The 17,923-nt window shown below is 35.0% G+C and overlaps 4 protein-coding genes across 4 annotated transcripts; 3 read left to right on the forward strand and 1 right to left on the reverse strand.

The window, feature by feature from the left end:
* Positions 1-3,912: 3,912 nt before the first annotated feature.
* LOC118276284 (prisilkin-39-like) lies at positions 3,913-5,484 on the forward strand. The gene is made up of 2 exons (XM_035594540.2): positions 3,913-4,053; positions 4,606-5,484. The coding sequence occupies exons 1-2, from the start codon at positions 3,987-3,989 to the stop codon at positions 5,193-5,195; spliced, it is 657 nt and encodes a 218-aa protein (XP_035450433.2). The 5' UTR covers positions 3,913-3,986; the 3' UTR covers positions 5,196-5,484.
* Positions 5,485-7,286: 1,802 nt separating this feature from the next.
* LOC118274569 (fibroin heavy chain-like) lies at positions 7,287-8,481 on the forward strand. Its single transcript, XM_035592143.2, has 2 exons — positions 7,287-7,450; positions 7,661-8,481. Exons 1-2 carry the CDS (start codon positions 7,381-7,383, stop codon positions 8,362-8,364), a joined length of 774 nt encoding a protein of 257 aa, XP_035448036.1. The 5' UTR covers positions 7,287-7,380; the 3' UTR covers positions 8,365-8,481.
* LOC118274576 (uncharacterized) lies at positions 8,470-9,593 on the reverse strand. Its single transcript, XM_035592156.2, has 2 exons — positions 9,428-9,593; positions 8,470-9,161 (listed from the first exon to the last, which is right to left on the reverse strand). Exons 1-2 carry the CDS (start codon positions 9,501-9,503, stop codon positions 8,590-8,592), a joined length of 648 nt encoding a protein of 215 aa, XP_035448049.2. The 5' UTR covers positions 9,504-9,593; the 3' UTR covers positions 8,470-8,589.
* A 4,217-nt stretch (positions 9,594-13,810) lies between these two features.
* Positions 13,811-14,961, forward strand: LOC118274532 (uncharacterized). Its single transcript, XM_035592075.2, has 2 exons — positions 13,811-13,977; positions 14,186-14,961. The coding sequence occupies exons 1-2, from the start codon at positions 13,884-13,886 to the stop codon at positions 14,929-14,931; spliced, it is 840 nt and encodes a 279-aa protein (XP_035447968.2). The 5' UTR covers positions 13,811-13,883; the 3' UTR covers positions 14,932-14,961.
* The last annotated feature ends 2,962 nt before the right edge of the window (positions 14,962-17,923 follow it).

The following is a 17,923-nucleotide window of genomic DNA, read 5'->3' on the forward strand; positions in this document are numbered from 1 at the left end:
GGAGGTCGTTTCTGCGCCCACGCAGCACCTCGCGACCAAATTTATGGTCAAAAATACAGATTATGCAAAAACTATTAAGGAAATATGTAGATCGTTTTATGCTTCCGTTTTGTAGTTATAAAAGGTATTGTATCTCAAATTAGGAATATAATTAAGGAGTCATAAAAATTGCCGTTATTTAGCAAAATGTCGTTCAGTTTATTATAATGTTGACAGTTTATGTTTGAACGGGTTGTCGCCCGAGGTACTCAGTTGGGAATTTACTGTTCTGGACTAATAAGTTGATAAGATCGTGTTAGAATGTAGACACATCGTATATTATTTTCTGCACTCTAATGGCCTTTATTTTTAGGAGCGTAATGAAACATGAGGCAGTGTCAGACTGACTAAAAACCACAATACTTTCTAACTTCTGCTTTGAGCTGGTGACGCGATAACTTTTCGCGCATGATCTGCAATCCGCAACCCTGGAACTGAATCATAAAAGGACATTACCTTTTAATATTACACGGATTTCAAGGAGCAGGCAGATGTCAGAGGTGCACAGCACACATAAAACTAAATTTTGACTAATTACATCCATTTATGAGTCCTTAGTAATAGAGGGTGAACCCGAGTTATCATAAAAAAAAATTAAATGAAATATCCTTAAATTCTCATTATTCGTTTCAGTGGTAATCATTTAACTAACAGGACACAAATGTAATCTTGGTCACAAATCAATTATAGTGTTATCTCTGCATAGCGGTGCATATATACCACGTAGCACCATTTGTCAGAAAATATTAAATTGTTTTACATAAACGAAGAGAAACATTTATTTCGGTGATTTATTGAAACTAAGATAAAAACGGTGTCACTTTATTAATTAGTTACATGTAAATATGTTAATTTTGTCATATTTTACAACGGAGTTCTAGATTAAATTATAATATTTGACAACAACGGTGTTTGGAGTTTAACAAGATCTTATCAAACACTGGTGATATTACAACTTGATTTTAATTAAGACCGTTTTTAAACAAGCCTTAGGGAGCTTTTCTACCAGAGATAGAGTTTTTTTTAAACTATAAACCACTTCTACCGAGTCGCTAGTGGACCGATCGACAGACTATCTTTATTAGTTGTTATCTGTAAGTTTTTTTTTATATTCAAAAGTAGTAACCTTAAAGGGGTTTACTTTTAATAAATGATTTAACTTTGATTTTGATCCTGGCAAGATTGCTATGAGGTGTCGGGTGTAAAGGAAACAGTTTATTATTTAGGATACACGTGTTTAATTGATGAAGTCTGGATTACGCCTAATACATTCTTAGATCATTACACTACACTTCACTTCATACTTCGCTTAAAGTTTATTACTAAAACCATTAAATTCAAGCCATTGTCATTATTATTGTCTTTTGGGAAATAAAATGCAAAAAGCAAAAAATCACATGTTATTTCATACATATATCTACATAACAGCATAAAAAGATATAGATAAATATTATCAAGGCGAAAATAAATTAAATACACGTGAGTTTAAAATTAGTCAGTGATACAACTTTGTATATCTCTTAAATGGCAGGAACAAATTGCATTTGGCCTACAAGTTCATTAATACCTCGTCAAGCGCCAGATGATTAAAAAACATAGGAACATTATGGTCGATGACACTAGATATAGATAAACTTAGAACTTAGATACTGGTTTACCTAAGGATACGATTACTAAAGAAATTAATCACTAGAAAAGGAACAAAAAAGGTGATATACCGTTTTTTTTCTTTATTTTATACTAAATAGATGTCATAGAATATTTATAGATTTTAAAGAAGAATTTAATTTAATTCTTTGTGCGGTAAAATTAGAATCCACAAAAAAAAGTATACAATTTAAAATTATTTCTGACTTCTTACCATTGTTTGTGATACTATGACGAAATATCCGAAGTTCACTTTATTTTTATAATAATTATCGTGAGACATACTAAATTAACTAAAGTCATGGTTTACTCACGTGAATTAAAGCTCTACTAGTTTTGAATCACAGATGGACTCTTCATCATGAGTAGCGTGCGCAGACGCAGCGATGTCGCGCAGCCTACTCACTTTGTGTAGAAAAAAAATACACTTTTAATACGAATTTTTAGATTCTTTTTATTTACCCCTTTGCTAATAAAAATACGTATTTTAATAACAATATAAATTATGACTTTATTTCCTCTCCTTTTTCCTTGATTTCTGATAACTAAGTAATCATAGAATAGAATAGAAATTTTATTTGCTCACACATGGCAACAAACATTCTGGTACCTCATTAACCCGGCCAAGAAATAGGACGGCAGAAAGCAAATCTCCGAATATAACGGGCTGCGATAATATAAAAGTCAGTTTTTCTTCACGTCTTTATTACATGGTGATTGCCTACTTTGATTGTACAAACTGAGTTTATTGTCCTGTTTGAGGAATCACTTTTATAGTAATAGCTCTTGTCGCTACCGTTAAATGGTAGGAACTTTGACCGGTCGGTTTAACTGGCTGTTGTTCTAACCAGTATCTTTGTTACTTGGACTATGATCGTTACATAGACTATGAAATGTTTAGCTACATCTAAGATGAAAGTATCTCCCAAATAGGAAATATGAAACTAGGTACTCGGAGCTGCGGACATCGTTACAGGTTTTTATTGTAACTTTCGTGAGACATACTAAATTAATTATTATGTTATCGGCTTACTCACGTACTATTTTGACGAGGAACTCGACTAGTTTCAAGACTAGTAGCAGCGCGACAATCGCCGCGTCGTGTGTCGCGGAATGCTGCTCATGAATATGAGCCTCTAGCATGGCTTGAAACTAGTCGAGTTCCTCGTCAAAATAGTACGTGAGTAAGCCGATAACATAATAATTAATCGTTACAGGTTACCGGGATTCCGGCTCAAAGCAGTAGAAGGGTAGTTTTTAGTCAGTAAGAGTCTGACACTCGCTCTCGCCTCACCCAAGGCGGGAGAGGTCGTTAGATGATTTTTCTCCTTTAAGAATGTACGTTCTTATCAGCAATGTATCTATTAATTGTCATTGCGTCATTAGCTGAGAATAACCTGCACGTTTCTCCATCAAAGATCCCAGAGGAACACAGCAATTGTGAGTTTCTAAAACATACAGCAGAAATATGTAAAAATTCAACCGAATACTTAGCATGACACCAATCGAGATGATGATTGATCTAGAGCAATTACTCCTGACGTGATCTTCCAAAATAGTGATCCACTTTCAAAGTTAAATAATAAGTAGACAAACCGGATCTTTGTACTTAATTACAACGAAGAGAAACGAGACCAAGTTCATTAACTGTTACCTAACAATCAAGATCAAGGTTAATATTGTAATGTAATCATTCATTCACAGATCATTTCGCAACTTCATTAAAGAGAGTGTTTTAATGTTACGTAATATTATGATGAACGATGACCAATACGAGACCTTGGGTACGGCAGTCACAGATATATGAAGATAGTAATTTCCAATAACGTAAGAAATCTCTGTAAGTGACTATTTGTACTGTAAACATGCTGCAAAAATTAGCACCCACTTAAGTATGTGTAGTACTTTTGAAGCGAGATGAAGTTGAGATAGACTGAATGAACACAATGAACTGAAACGTATCCGTTATTTCACATTATACAAAATAATGGAACTACTATAGGTCTTAATTAATGGTAATTAACTCCTATAAACCCCAGGAAATTTCTTTGACCGAGAAGAATAGGTTATTCTGATACATAACACTTCCTATCATCATTTGAATAAAGAATTTCCGGTCGACAAATACAGTATTGTTTACAATTTTATAACGATTGACTTGCTTCCGTGGGATTTTACCGAATAAAACCTCAATGTCTCGAGTTGTCGAGGCGTGGGGCACGACCTCCAGGCCGACCTATAAAGCTGCTCTCGCAAAAAAATAAAACACATTTAACGGAACACACTATAAACAATAAAACATGGTGTACATTCGCGCATTGTTTTTTGCCATCGCACTTGCGGGATGCAGCCCAACCCTAGCCGAAGGTAGTAATTTATCGATACTCTATAATCTGCTTTCTGGGGTCACGATCAATCGATAAAACTTGCAGTTTCGATACCGTTAGGTAATTGGCGGTAATTGTCGTTTGCGTAGTAGGTAATTGGGTGGTCTACTTACGTGACATTGGATTAGGGTGTGATGAGTCACCAGAACTTTGTACATAACATTAATTTCGTTTCTTTACCGTATGTTATAAAGATGAGTCACAGTTGCTTCATAAATTCCAAAGGGTCTGTCCTTCAATAGCTTCTCGTGTGTAACCTTATCGTGTGCTTAACGTTTTTGCAAGATTTACTAACAATGTAATTTCTTCATTTTAATGTAACTGACATACTTCCTGTGGGAGGTTCTGCCATAAATAAAGGGCGTGTCTGTACGTACGCGTTGTACTAGTTTAATCGAATGTTTTATAGAGTAGATGTCGATTTCGATCGTGCAAAACAGCCACACCTTAATCTTTTGCATTTTAGCACATCCAAGTGTTTCGGTTCCAAAATATTTTGAATAACAATTTTGACATATTTTTTCTTTTCCAGATGCTGCCAATGTGCAATCAGACAGCTTAGTACGGGAACCTCGCACTTTACACAAAAAGAAATTGTGTAAAAAGTATGGAATTTGCGAAGGTTTTGGAGGATACCAAGGCGGTTACCAAGGTTACCATGGTTACCAAGGCCATCAAGGGTATCCTGGTTACCAAGGTCCATACCAGCCACCGATAAATATTGCCATCAGTCAGTCGCAGTCTTCGGCCAATGAGGGCGGCGGTGGACATGCAAATGGATACTACCCCAACAACTACCAATACAATAATAGGTTCCCCAGCCACGGGCATGGCTACAACCAGGGATATTACAATAACGGCTATGAAGGCCATGGATACAATGGTTACAGACCAGGATACAGCAATGGAAATGGAGGCTACAACGCTCAGTTCAATGGAAACTATTATTCTGGAGGAGCTCCTCACGGAGGAGGCTATGGTTTCCAAGGATTTGGGTTCAGAGGCGATGGATATGATGGTGAAGATTATGATGATCAGGATAGTTTTGGGTTTGCACGGTCCAATGCCGGTGCTAGTGCCAGTGCCAGCGCTACTGCTGTTGCTGAGAGTAAAACTGAATGATTAGCTGTAGTTTATAGTGTATTATAACGAATAGGTTAGGTGTTATTTAATGTTTTTTGTTTTGAAGATTTTTTTTCTTACTGTATACCTTCATTGTTTTACTCTCTGTGTTTTTATATTAATTGAGTGATTCAAATGATACCTATTTATGTACTAATATTTGCAAGTGAAAAACTGTGATATACATTTTTACCAATTAGGATAGTAAATGAAATGTGATTTTCCTCAAAATAAGATTAAAATATTGTTCAGAAATAACGGATCCAATAAATAATGTTTTTATGATTTACCGAAAGATTTTTATTTTATTTTGATTAAAATCTTTTATGTTTAAGTTTGACGACTACTTTATGATAATCGATGTGAGATCTAAGTCCATATAAAGGATTTTATTGATAAATGGTTCACATCCTCCATAAAATTAGGAATGTTATATGATAATGTGGATATAATTTTTAGATCATTTGCCTGTTCCGTCAGGTCTCTGACCTAAGTCTGAAGTAATAATTTCTAGAAAAGATGCAGCATACAAAATTATTGATTTGTGGGCTTCATTAACTTTTATTACTATCGAGATCATATCACTGCATTTTTCAAGCGATACTTTAACTCATAATATCGCCATTTTAATGAGATTTTTAGTAGCAAAGATATTACTCACGATTATACATTTTTAATTAAAGAAACCGAACTGATACCTGGAATATAAATTTAAGATACTTCTGTAACGTAATCAAAATCTTACACCTAATAATTAGAAAAAATTATGAGTCTTCGTAAAAAAATATTTTAAAAACATCGTATAGGTAAAAGAGGGCACTCTGTGGAGAGCACTTACCTGTCTATACGATGAATTAAGTAAAAGAAATTACCTTTAAATATGACAATGTATTGTAAAACAAATCCTTTTCGTGTAAGAAGAGGTTTCTTTTTGGTCAGCAGTGACCCATTTATAGGTTTTTGAAATTGGATATAATAGAATGCCTCGTTGGCGAAGTGGTCGTTAGTGCAACTGCCGGGCAAGGCGTCTCGGGTTCGATTCCCAAGTCGGGCAAAGTATTGCTGGGCTATTTTCGGTTTTTAGAAAAGTTCTCAGGAGTCTGGAAATGTGCTCGGTATATGGCAATATGCTCAGCCCCTATTACATGGGACTTACAGTATAAATTGAGAAAAGTGGGTGTGCATTGTACAATGCCATAATATGCACCCAGAGGTGCATATTGTGGCATTGGGGGTTGGGCAGACCCAACCCTACGGGGATAAAAGGTGCGACGATATAAAAAGAATAATGACGTATTGAAGTTAATTAATTAGTCCATACCTCTACGGTCTATAGATCTATATAATTTGGCAGTTCGATGTTTAGTTACTAATCACAAATAATAACACTAATAACCAGACCTTCGAGTGTGTATGAAACCTATATCTGAATATGTCTTTCTGTATTTCAAGATGGGACCCATTGCTTTTTCAGCATATTTTCTTCTTTAGTAAGTCTATTTAGAATAGATCTAGAACATAGAATAGAAGAAAGAGGAATTTAAAAGCTTCGATTAATGTATAATGAACTAGTGCCCGAACAATTTAAGTTACTTACTTGTCTTCTAATTTTAAGAACTTCATTCAGGAAAATTATTTAAATATCTATATTGACAGTGGAGTCTCCTGTCTCCATTATCGACACCGGTATCATCATATAAAAAAAAACTTGATTAACAGACGAAATCTTTTCATAGATTTCTTTATTAATTAACACAAATTGTGACATTTATGTTTCGAGCCATTTTGTTCACCACTTTGAAGATTTAATTAGAAATGATATAATGCTTTCCGTCCTCCTCTCGAATTTGAAAATATTTTAATTAAGGATCCTTTTTTTAAGTTTTTTTCTCCTAAATCAACTGATTCCATTTTATTGCTCCCAATTAATCAGTTGTCTTATCAATTTAAAGATGTTACTCGTACAATTTATGGTATCGGATCACCTGTACCCATCAAAACTGTTTACCGTAACTCGTTAGATAAATTTTGTTTATGAGTGTCAATGGCTTTGGGTGTAGTGGTGACCCAGTCAGTTTTGAGTGGGGGGCGTCATGTGTCTAGTATATAAGCTGAGGGGAATGTTTCACAACTATCCACAACCACCTGAGGAAAGGTATAGACATCCTTGGAAAAGAAAATAAAGATGGCCGCCAAATTCATCGTCCTTGCCACCATCCTTGCTGCTTGCAATGCATTGCCAGTCTGGTACAATGGTAAGTAGCCACTTACATCAGCCAATGTAATCGAACTTGGATATCTGATAATATTAATTTGTCTGTTGACAATGTCAGCTTTACGATCCAGTACAAAACAATTACATCTAATTACATTTTGTGACAGTACTTTAACTTCTGTTCATTAATTACTGTTTGAAATATAATTTGGTTTGCTATAGAAATTCACATTTTTCTTATATCTTCCAGCAGTCCCAGCTGTGGTCATAAGGAGCGGTCGCTCACCAAGCGTCTCCTACGGCTTCGGCAGCGGCTTCAGCAGCAACATCGGCGGCATCTCCCACTCTACTGGCATCGGTGCCTCTTTCCAGTCTGGAGACGGTGAAGCATACGGTGCTGGCATTGGATCTTCCAACGGTGGTTATGCTCGTGGTGTAGGAATTGCCAGCGCTGGCAACAGTCAACCAGTGCAGTACCAACGCGTATACCAAGCACCTCAACCAGCTTATGAATCCGCAGTCGCCTCTGCTCAGAACTTCGGCGGCTACGGTAACGCCGTATCTTCTGCCCAGTCTCTTGGCGGCAACGGCTTCGGATCTGCCGTCTCGTCTGCTCAGAGCGGTGGCCTCCCTCGCTTCAACAGCGCCGTCTCCTCTGCCCAGAACGTGAATGGATACGGATCAGCTCTTTCTTCAGCTAACAGTGGTTATGGATCAGCTCTGTCTTCTGCTCAGAACTCTGGCTTCGGATCCTCAGTGTCTTCTGCCCAGACCAGGGGTCTTGGTTACGGTTCAGCCGTGTCTGCTGCTGAAAACATCGGAGGATACGGCGCCAGCACTGCCCAGGTTGTCCAACAGCGCTCTGGCGGTATCCAGCACAGCGGTGCCACCAGCATCAACGCCCCCGGTCTCCAGGCTGCTCACTCCCACGCTGTCAACTCTGGATTCTACTAAAGTGTTCACTAAGATATAAAAAGATGTTGAGACGACGAAAAAAAACTTGTCTCCACATCTTTGAAAATATTGTGACTAGTTTAAGTGAAAAAATCAATAAAGACCTTGATTTTTAAATTGTGTTTATTACTGAATCATATTCTTAACTTAATTAATACGAAACTTATCGTTGAATAATTGACAAATCAGTGTAAGAGTGTAATACAGTTCAAAATAAGATCACCATCAAAAGCTTCTATAACCTCCTTTGTTGTCATTGATTGCATTGTTCTTCGCTTTCTTATCAAATGGTGACTCAATTTTACCAGAATTATCTGATTTTTTTACCATGCTATTAAAATTATCAGTGCTTTTTTCTCTATTATCAAACGCGACTTTGTTGACATTACCATAGATGTGACCGTTATCGTTAATTGCAGTTGCAGTGTTTACTTGTCCATTGCCAGCAAAGTGTGGGTTGTAGAAGCTTTCAACGTTTCGAACCCAGTCTTTGAGGTCAAAGTTATTGAAGCCAAAGCCTTCAGGGGCTATGGGGAATGCGAAGAGTGGGACGAATGGTCCCGTGGATGCTGATGCGAAGCTTCTCCCGGCTCCCGCAACAGCCTTGCCAGGTACAGCGATACTGACGCTTGAGTGTACTCCTTGCCCATTAGGTCCATTGTTGTATGGACGATTTTGTTCCTCAGGATGCACTTGTGTGAAGCCAGATCTGGTAGCAAATTGTTCAGTGAAATATTTCTCTACGTTTGGATCGGAAGATGATATCGCGACTATGGATTCTCCATTGGGTGTGGATTCTGAAACAATAATAAAAAAATTATGTCACTTTGTACATAAGTGTATGAAATACGGATGAACGAACGAACTTATTAAATGCGTTAACATAGTAGGTACACCGGCTTATGTTTTAATGATACAAAACCCAGAAATAATTAAAGTTTAACTTTTTATAGCAAGAATAGTTAAACTTTTACTAGGAAATCTCAATTTTAATACTGCGTACCAATGAAAAAAATATTCGTAAATTATATTCAAAATATCATAAATAAATACAGGAACGTACCTTTAAAAACCACAGGAACAGCTTCCACCGACAGAAAAACAGACAAAACAGAGAATATCGCCTTTATAACAAACATTATAACTTTCAATAGTGATTCGTAGTTAAATTCAATAAAAGAATAAGTGCTGAGACCTCAATGAACCGTTTATATAGGATGCTATGGGTGGAACGATGGTTTGTTATATACACTGTAAGGTGAATGAACTATCTCACAAACTCAAACGTGATTTAGAAATGTTTGGAGATTAATATCATCTATTGGCACTAAATCATGGCTTGGCTTTAGACAATGTAGTCGGAGATATGGCAAAGGAGCGATACAAGTTCAATGGCAGTTGCAAGGCGGGTTCCGAGTGATTCTATAGATAGCGGCTAATGCATTTAGAGTTCTTATATTATATCTGATTTGTGATCATAGATAATTTTAGTGGCTGATGTTATATGCGGATTCTATATCCGTTTCTAGTTTTTTCTTTATTCGAATTCTATGATATCCTATCCTTCGATGAAAAGTAAAGAGTTTGGTTACTAAATAAAATATATTACGATGATGTGTTTTTGTTAATGTTAGTATTAATGCAAATAGAATAGACGAAATGGTCTAAGGTCTGCGCTCTAAAGTAATGATATTCCTTAATGCAGAACAGTCTGTAAAGATCATTAACAACCAACATCAAAGCATATCCCTATGGGCCGATGGGTGGCGTCGATTACTTAGTATGAAGTGATCTTGCACGTTTGCCAACCTATTCCATAAAAAATATCCATAACATTTTTTCTTCCATTCCTCAAAATGGCTAAGCAAAGATACACCACCCATTATCAGCTATTTCATTAATGAGTCCGATGTAGTATAAAGGATGAGTCGCTTTCTTTCTAAAAATTTAATAATTTTCAATACTTATCACTTTATCTGAATCAGAAATCGAACATGAGACCACTTGGCCTTTGCGATCACTCAACCAATGAGATAGCCCGATCTAGATCTTCGGGGAAAAAAGTGTGATTTTATGTTGATTAAAATTGATCACAGTATTTTGAAAATGTCAATAATATGTGACAGGCTTTTAGCGAGGTTAACAAACGACTCGACTCTATACATAAATTAGGTTTTAGTGTTCAAGTCTTTTAATGCCAGAATACTATGAATTTATAAATAAATAAAAATAAAGGAAAAGTCAAGCGAGTCATCGTCTTCTATAAATATTGTCACGTTGTTAGCAGTCACGTTATAAATTTCATGACTCATATTTACTAAGATCTTACCGGAGCTCCGGCTCGATAAGCAGGAGTAGAAACGGGGTAGTTTTTAGTCAGTAAGAGTCTGACACTCTCTCTCACCTCGCTCAGGGCGGGAGAAGTCCTTAGATGATTTTCCCCGCTTAAAAAATATTAAATCTTAAAACAATATAGACCACTCCTCCAAAAAAGTTCCAGACAGTTCCTAATTTTTTTGGGGTTTGACGAATACCATAGCCAAAATATTTAATTCACCATTGGACAGATTTTCAGGAGAAAATTATTAGAACTAGAATATTATTATGTAAAAGAAGGCATTTCAGGTTATCATCATCAGCCTATAAGTGTTGACTAAAGCCTCTTCTGACATGGAGAGGGTTTGAGTATTAATCACCACGCTTGCTTAATGGGATCTGGTAATTTCAAACTTACAATTAGAAATTATAAGTCCAGGATTCGTCACGATATTTTCCTTTATCTACACCTACAAATTGCTCAGAAAAAGTCACATTGGTACTTGCCGTTGGTAGGTTTCGAACCCGCACTCTCATGCATGAGAAGCGAGAGAGTAAGAGTCTTAAACCTCCAGATCACCACGACTACCAGATAATCAGGTAATCCCAATCAAAGATAGCATGCAATAATAAAGACCTTTATAAAAATTCGAATGTGCTAAAAATAGGTATAAAACGGGTCTTACTAATAAAATTAAATGACCGAACAGCGGTCAAGCTACTGGTTTTTCTAGCGTCAAGCAGTCTACAGATACATAATAAACATATGTATGAAATCTTTTTTTAATTAAGTTACTATGCTCTTCAACAACCATTTTTATTTACTTTAGTGAGTATGCTTATATTAAAGCATATTCAAAAACTGCTATTAAACAAACGAAAAAATTAAATAGGTATGACGAAATAAAAAAAAACAAATGACTGTAGTGGGTCGTATTGTGTAGATAAAATGAAACTGTATTTTGTTTATAAATGCAACCATAATTTAGAAGTAAATTCAATAGCAGATTTTTATTTTTTTAGAACTTTGTTCAGAAGCAGAAGCTTTTAAAACTGTTTTAATGTATTGTGATTCCTAGCGGCAGTCGTTGGTACTACTTAAGTAAATAGAAAGTTGCCAGTTTACTCATATTGTAAAGTATCAACCTACCTACCTTACTACCTACTTCTAACATGGAAAGGTAGATGTCGTTAGCTATGCTGTTACCAATAGAGAAAGCAAAACGCGGTTTTTTTTAATATATAAAAATATATTGATTCGCTGTAATCTGAATCAACCATCAAACCATAAGGTATTTTTTATATTATCTTTTTTTATTTCACACTTCTTTCATTATTTTTATTACGCTTTTTGATATTAAGTTAGGTTTCATCTATTAAGCATAATTTCATTATTTTATGTTAATGTACGAAAGCTGCGAAGCTATTACCTATTTACTCGTAGAAGCTTTAGCTTGACATAATTGTTCGGTTTCTTTTTTATTCAATTATATTTCATCCTATATTTGTCATAACGAGATAATAACTACTTCCCAAATCCTAATCTTTAAAACACAAAGACACCTTAAAATTTTCAATCGATTTCGGCCCAAAATATACGGTAGTCCCAAAGGCCATTCTCATAAGTAAATAAAGCATCGATTACTTTGTTAACGCAGAAGAATTATAGATGGCTAAACGTTAGCTGATAACTGTACCGCCCACAGTACGTACTGATGAAGGTAACAAATGAGGCTGCCACAATCTCTAATGGATTAATAAGTAGACAAATGTATTCAACAAGATTAAGAAGAACCGTTATCTTAAATCATGATGCTACAAAAAAATCCATAGATTACATCGGAAACGGTGTAAAGTTAGATTTATACGATAGCAAATTATCGCTTGAAGTAATTACTTGGGGCGTAACTACGGGTTGCTTTGAAGCCGATCGCCATAAATCTACACGAGTTCCTGTTCTTCTAGGACACTGTTTAAAAAGAAATTGATGGCTAGAGAAGCATTTTAATATGTATCTTTGAGTATATAATAGCAATATATTAAACGTGTGACAAATGATTTTGAAAACGAGACATATTATGCAGATGGGTGGATGTATGTTGAAAGAACAGTTTGTCACTGTTTAAACAGCGTCATGAGGTCAAAATATCAGGTCATTGTTGAAAAAACTAAAGAGAAAAAAAATCTGTAAAAGACTAGCATTAAAAATCAATATCAAGACAAAAGAGACAGCTAAAAAGCGTTTTGGCAAAGACTAATTAATTATTCCTTATGACGGCTTAGAAATATTCAAGATGACTCATTTTTGATGCGATATTTAAGGCAAAGCGCGGTATAAATTCAACGATTAAGACTGCACGCAATCCAAAGGCAATCAAAAAGACAACACGCTCAGATGTGTCTCTTTTTCCACCATTTTAAAAAGAAGACAAAAAGATTCTCATTTTGATAAAAGTTAAAATTAACACTCATAACAGATAAATAAAAAGAGAAAGATTTTTTGATCTAACATATTTAAATGAAGTCATTGCTTATGTGTAGGTGGTATGTGTCACCATAAAATTATGACTAAGTAGACACAAATATAAAAGAAAGCATTAGGCCACAACTGTAAAATGTAACACAAATATCGTAAATTATTTATATTGTTCACCAAAGAATTTAATGGGCAATTTTAATTAAACAAGTGGGCAGAACGATTTGTTTATCAATCAATCAAAATGTCCGTTAGCTGTGAGATCTATTAGAGTTATATTAGTTTTTTACGGTACTCATATAATGATTATTTGGGTAGGCCGACATGGACAGTAAATTGAAAATATCAATAAAAGTAATGCTATACTTCCTTCTCTAGAACATGCAAATCATAATAATGGCCATATTGAAGATCAAATAATCGCTATACTTTTTGTAGATGAAATATAAACAATCATAGTACTGTTACAACAAATCGCAGCGGTATAAAAGAAAAACATAAAATAATTGCTTCACACTTGAATTGCCCACCGATGCCCTCAACGTATGATTACTACATTCAAGAACTATGAACGGATAATCAAAACTACGTTTGTAAAATAATAGCAGGGAAATTATCTTTAAAAAAACAGATCTGTCGTACCGTCTCGTCTATATTAAGAACCGTTTCTTAAGCTATAAAGCCGAAAACTTGTAATTTTACGATGAGGATATAAAGTGAGAGATCGATGTTTGTCATGCATTTCTGTTTGGTCTGCAACATGAATAAGATTGGACGTGTCTTTGTTATTTATATATTAGTCGCAGCAGCATCGGGAGCAGGTAACTGTTCATTTAGCTTTTGTGTTGTAGAAATAATATAATAGCATTGAAGACATTCTATGGCGAGTTTTTAGAAATAATTAACCTCTGAACGGAAATCTAATTTGAATAATTTTGTGGACTAAATTATTATGAGTGTTAATACGAAGACTATAAGCGCTTAATAGGAATTTTATTTATGTACTAAAGATTTTGTTTATATTTCCAGTGGAATTGAAATCAAAGGCCGCAACCAGCAGTAAATCAGAGCAAGCCAGCAAAGCAAAGGTATCAGCGACAGCTGCCAAGTCATCACAACCTCATCATGTATCAGCTCATGCCTCCGTCAGCAATGGAATGGGAGTCGCGAGCATTGCTGGAGTAGACTCCAGATACGGCAGACTGTCTTCCATGACCGGCGTCAAGTTCTACCCACCGATGGACCCTTCCATGGTCAAGACTGACAGCAAAGGAAACTTCATCTTCAAAACGACTGATGGCAAAATGCCAATGCCAATTACGATAACGAAACAAGGTGATGGTGTATCAGGAACCATCAAAATCATGCCAGGATCAGTTTCGGTATCATCATCAGCGAATTCTGGATCAGCATCAGCGTCAGCTGGACCTGCCATACCAAATATCGATCCATGGTCATTTATGAAGCCGATGATGATGAATGACTTGTTCTTCCCTGATCCGTTTCCAGCGTTCCCTAGTATAGGGGGATCAGCGTATCATACACGGATTTCAGAGCCTGCGTACCATAGGATTCCTGAACCTTCATTTCCAAGGATTTCACAGCCATCCTATTCGAGGGTGCAGCAGCCTTCTTACTCGAGTCTAAGGCAGCCCTATTCTTCAAGGACACCAGATCCTTGGAAGGACATGTTCAAGCATACTCTGCCTCCTCATGACATCATGAGTCCTATGTGGTATTATCCTAACTTCAGTCCCTATTTCAACTACTGGTAATGATTTTGGAATAAATTGATATAAGTCATATTGTGTTTCTTTTTATTTGATGTTTATCTTTATGTTCATGTTTATCTGGTGAATGTCAGCGAAAGAATTTTGCACATTATGTTTGTATTTTAATTTTTCACAATAGTTGTTTGTATGAAAGAGTAAACAATTACTATGATAGTACTATAATCCAATTAGCGTGACCGAGGACGTAGTCTTGAAATCATGGTCAGAATAGTACCTATTTATTGTACAAATTCTCTATTATCAAATTATTCGTCTCACCAGCCCTTCACAAAAAATGAAGCACATTACTTGACAATGTCAATGAACTTAATTATATGAATTACATATTACATTTTCTTAACAATAACAATTCCAAACTCACAATACAAACTTTGACAAAAATATAGCAAAGCATTAATAAAAAAAAGCTTTTAAACCAAGTTGTGTTAGATAAAATTTATGACGAAAATAAAACTGAACCGTTACTCGAGGGCAATTAATTGCACCCATATAAGGACGCGAGTGACTAATTCGCTAAGAAACTAAAATTTTGTAGTCATTATAGGAGATATAGATAAAATCAGGTAAAAGCATTTTGATATAAATGTCTAATCCAGACACATAAATCTCATATAATTTATCTTAAACATTATATAATGTTATGGCAATCTCAGATTAGTTTTCTAATAATCATTCAATCTGTTAATTAGCGAGACTATTCTGATGATATTATATCAGAATTGATATAACAACAATAAATATGTAGGTAGCTCTAGTATAAATTCTTTGTTAGGGATTACATTTAATAAAGGTCCCTCCTTTTCTATTTTAAAAGGATTTTTCTCTGTAGAATTTTCTGCTACCTATATTCCGTCTAAACTAGGACAAACTGCTATGGTTCTGCGTTGGAAAGTCGGTGGTAATTGGGTAGATTCCTCAGTTAAAAAGAAAAATATTTAGACCTCTCAATACTATAAAATATTCAAAAATAGTGACACTTTTTATTAAAAGATTAGATTATCTACTTAATTTTCGATTTTTTCTAGCTATTTTCTGGAAATAAGTCTGCTATTTTGACGTAAAAATCTGAAGATGTGACAACGCACTATTTCAGACAAAATTCAAAGAAAGTATCGTTTTTGACGTTGCGAAAAAAGCATGCTTGTAGGAAACTAGCCTATTGTAATTCAGATTTTTTAAATCTTTACCACAATCTCTTACAACTTTATACCACCAAAAATGGGAGAGCAACCATGACAATATAAAACAGACATCATATCTTCAGACCAAAGCGGCGAATGACTCAAAAACTACTGAACATTTTGACAATGACAACATATAGTCACGTCTAGCATAAAATCAAAATAAATCGCGTTTGATCTAGATTGTAGATCCATAAACAGAACGTTGCTCCCTCTGCGCTTACGCAGAAATTATACAAAAAATTGCCATGTTTTGAATGCAACAGACTCAATAATGGGTATATTGACTTGGAATTATTGACGACTGCGATGTAAAAATATCAACATAATTAGATGAGATAGAGATGTCAATTAGTAACCTCATTAAAATTACTTCTTTGTCGCCTAATCTACATACATAAGCATATCCAGATAATTATGTAGAAACTACTAAACACATAAATGAAAATCCTCGAACGACTCTTACATAATTTTTTCTTATATTTTCCCACTCTTAAACTTTAATTCGTTTTATGTTGACATTGTTTATTGATATGAATAAACAAAACAAATACTCTAGTCTAGTATTTTTCATTACCTAACTGATAGACTAAATAGATTTTTAATTTTTAAGAGAGAAAAAAATTGCATACCCCGTCATTAACTCTATTCGAATATTTCTATAAGGATCTCTAGCACGGCAAAGCTTTAAAATTCTGTAGTAACCACTTATGATTAAAGTATCACCAGATTTGGCTTATTGATAGAACTTTATTCAAAACCTTTTGATTAACAATTGATTAGTACCTACCTATAAAAACAACCATGATTAATCATATAAATATTTCAATGGAAAGTTAAAACTAAATTGTTAGAAGAAAAACAAAAGGCGATTATCGCCACACCTCGCCTTAAAATTAAGCTTCATCAATACCCATTTGATTAATATATGACAGTTATAAGTTTTATTAGATATATACAAAAATTTATGACCATTTAACGACCAGTAAATAAAATTTTAGAAAAACTAGCTAAATACAGGTTCTTTAGCAATTTATGATTTTAAAAATGAAAGAGAGAGAATTAATGAGAGCGAGAGAGAGAGAGGTAGGTAATTAACACTCTGGTGAGTGTCGAGAGGTCAGGAGTTCAAATATGTTGATGATGTATGAGGTTTGATCCTCATGTGGGTCAGCTAAGCCTGCTCAATTATACCGCCCACTGCGAAGAAAGTATACTTCTAGTACAGAACAAAGCATCGATAGAGCCTCCGGAATAATTATTTAGGTTTTACTCATTTTTAACGTTACTAATTCCATAATAATTTTAGAAGAAAATTACACAATAAGTTTAGAAAATATACATTCATTCTCATGACACATTTAATTTGAGCGAATAGCCAGTTGTCCCGTCCGTGAATCGAACAATAAATGTACAAAACATAAAATGTAAAAAAATTATATTTTTATTTTAAATATAGTTTTTTTATAACCTCACGCTTTTATTCCTGAAGGGGTAGGTAGGGGAAGGTGTAGGCAGAGGTGCACACAATGTACACCCACTTTTCACCATTTGTGTTATAAGTCCCATGTAATAGAACCTATTGCCACATAGTACACAATTCCAGACACCGTGATACAACTAAGATTTTTTTCGAAATCCGAAAAATCCCAGAAATACTCTTGACCCGGGAATCGAACCCGAAACTTCTTGTCCGGCAGTCGCATTTGCGACCACTCGACCAACGAGGCAATATATATTTTTAAAATAGTGTAGATAATAAATACTTTGGTTTTAAATGTTAACGTTGGAAA

The sequence above is a fragment of the Spodoptera frugiperda genome, chromosome 15 (genome assembly GCF_023101765.2).
Source record: "Spodoptera frugiperda isolate SF20-4 chromosome 15, AGI-APGP_CSIRO_Sfru_2.0, whole genome shotgun sequence".
NCBI lineage: Eukaryota > Metazoa > Arthropoda > Insecta > Lepidoptera > Noctuidae > Spodoptera > Spodoptera frugiperda.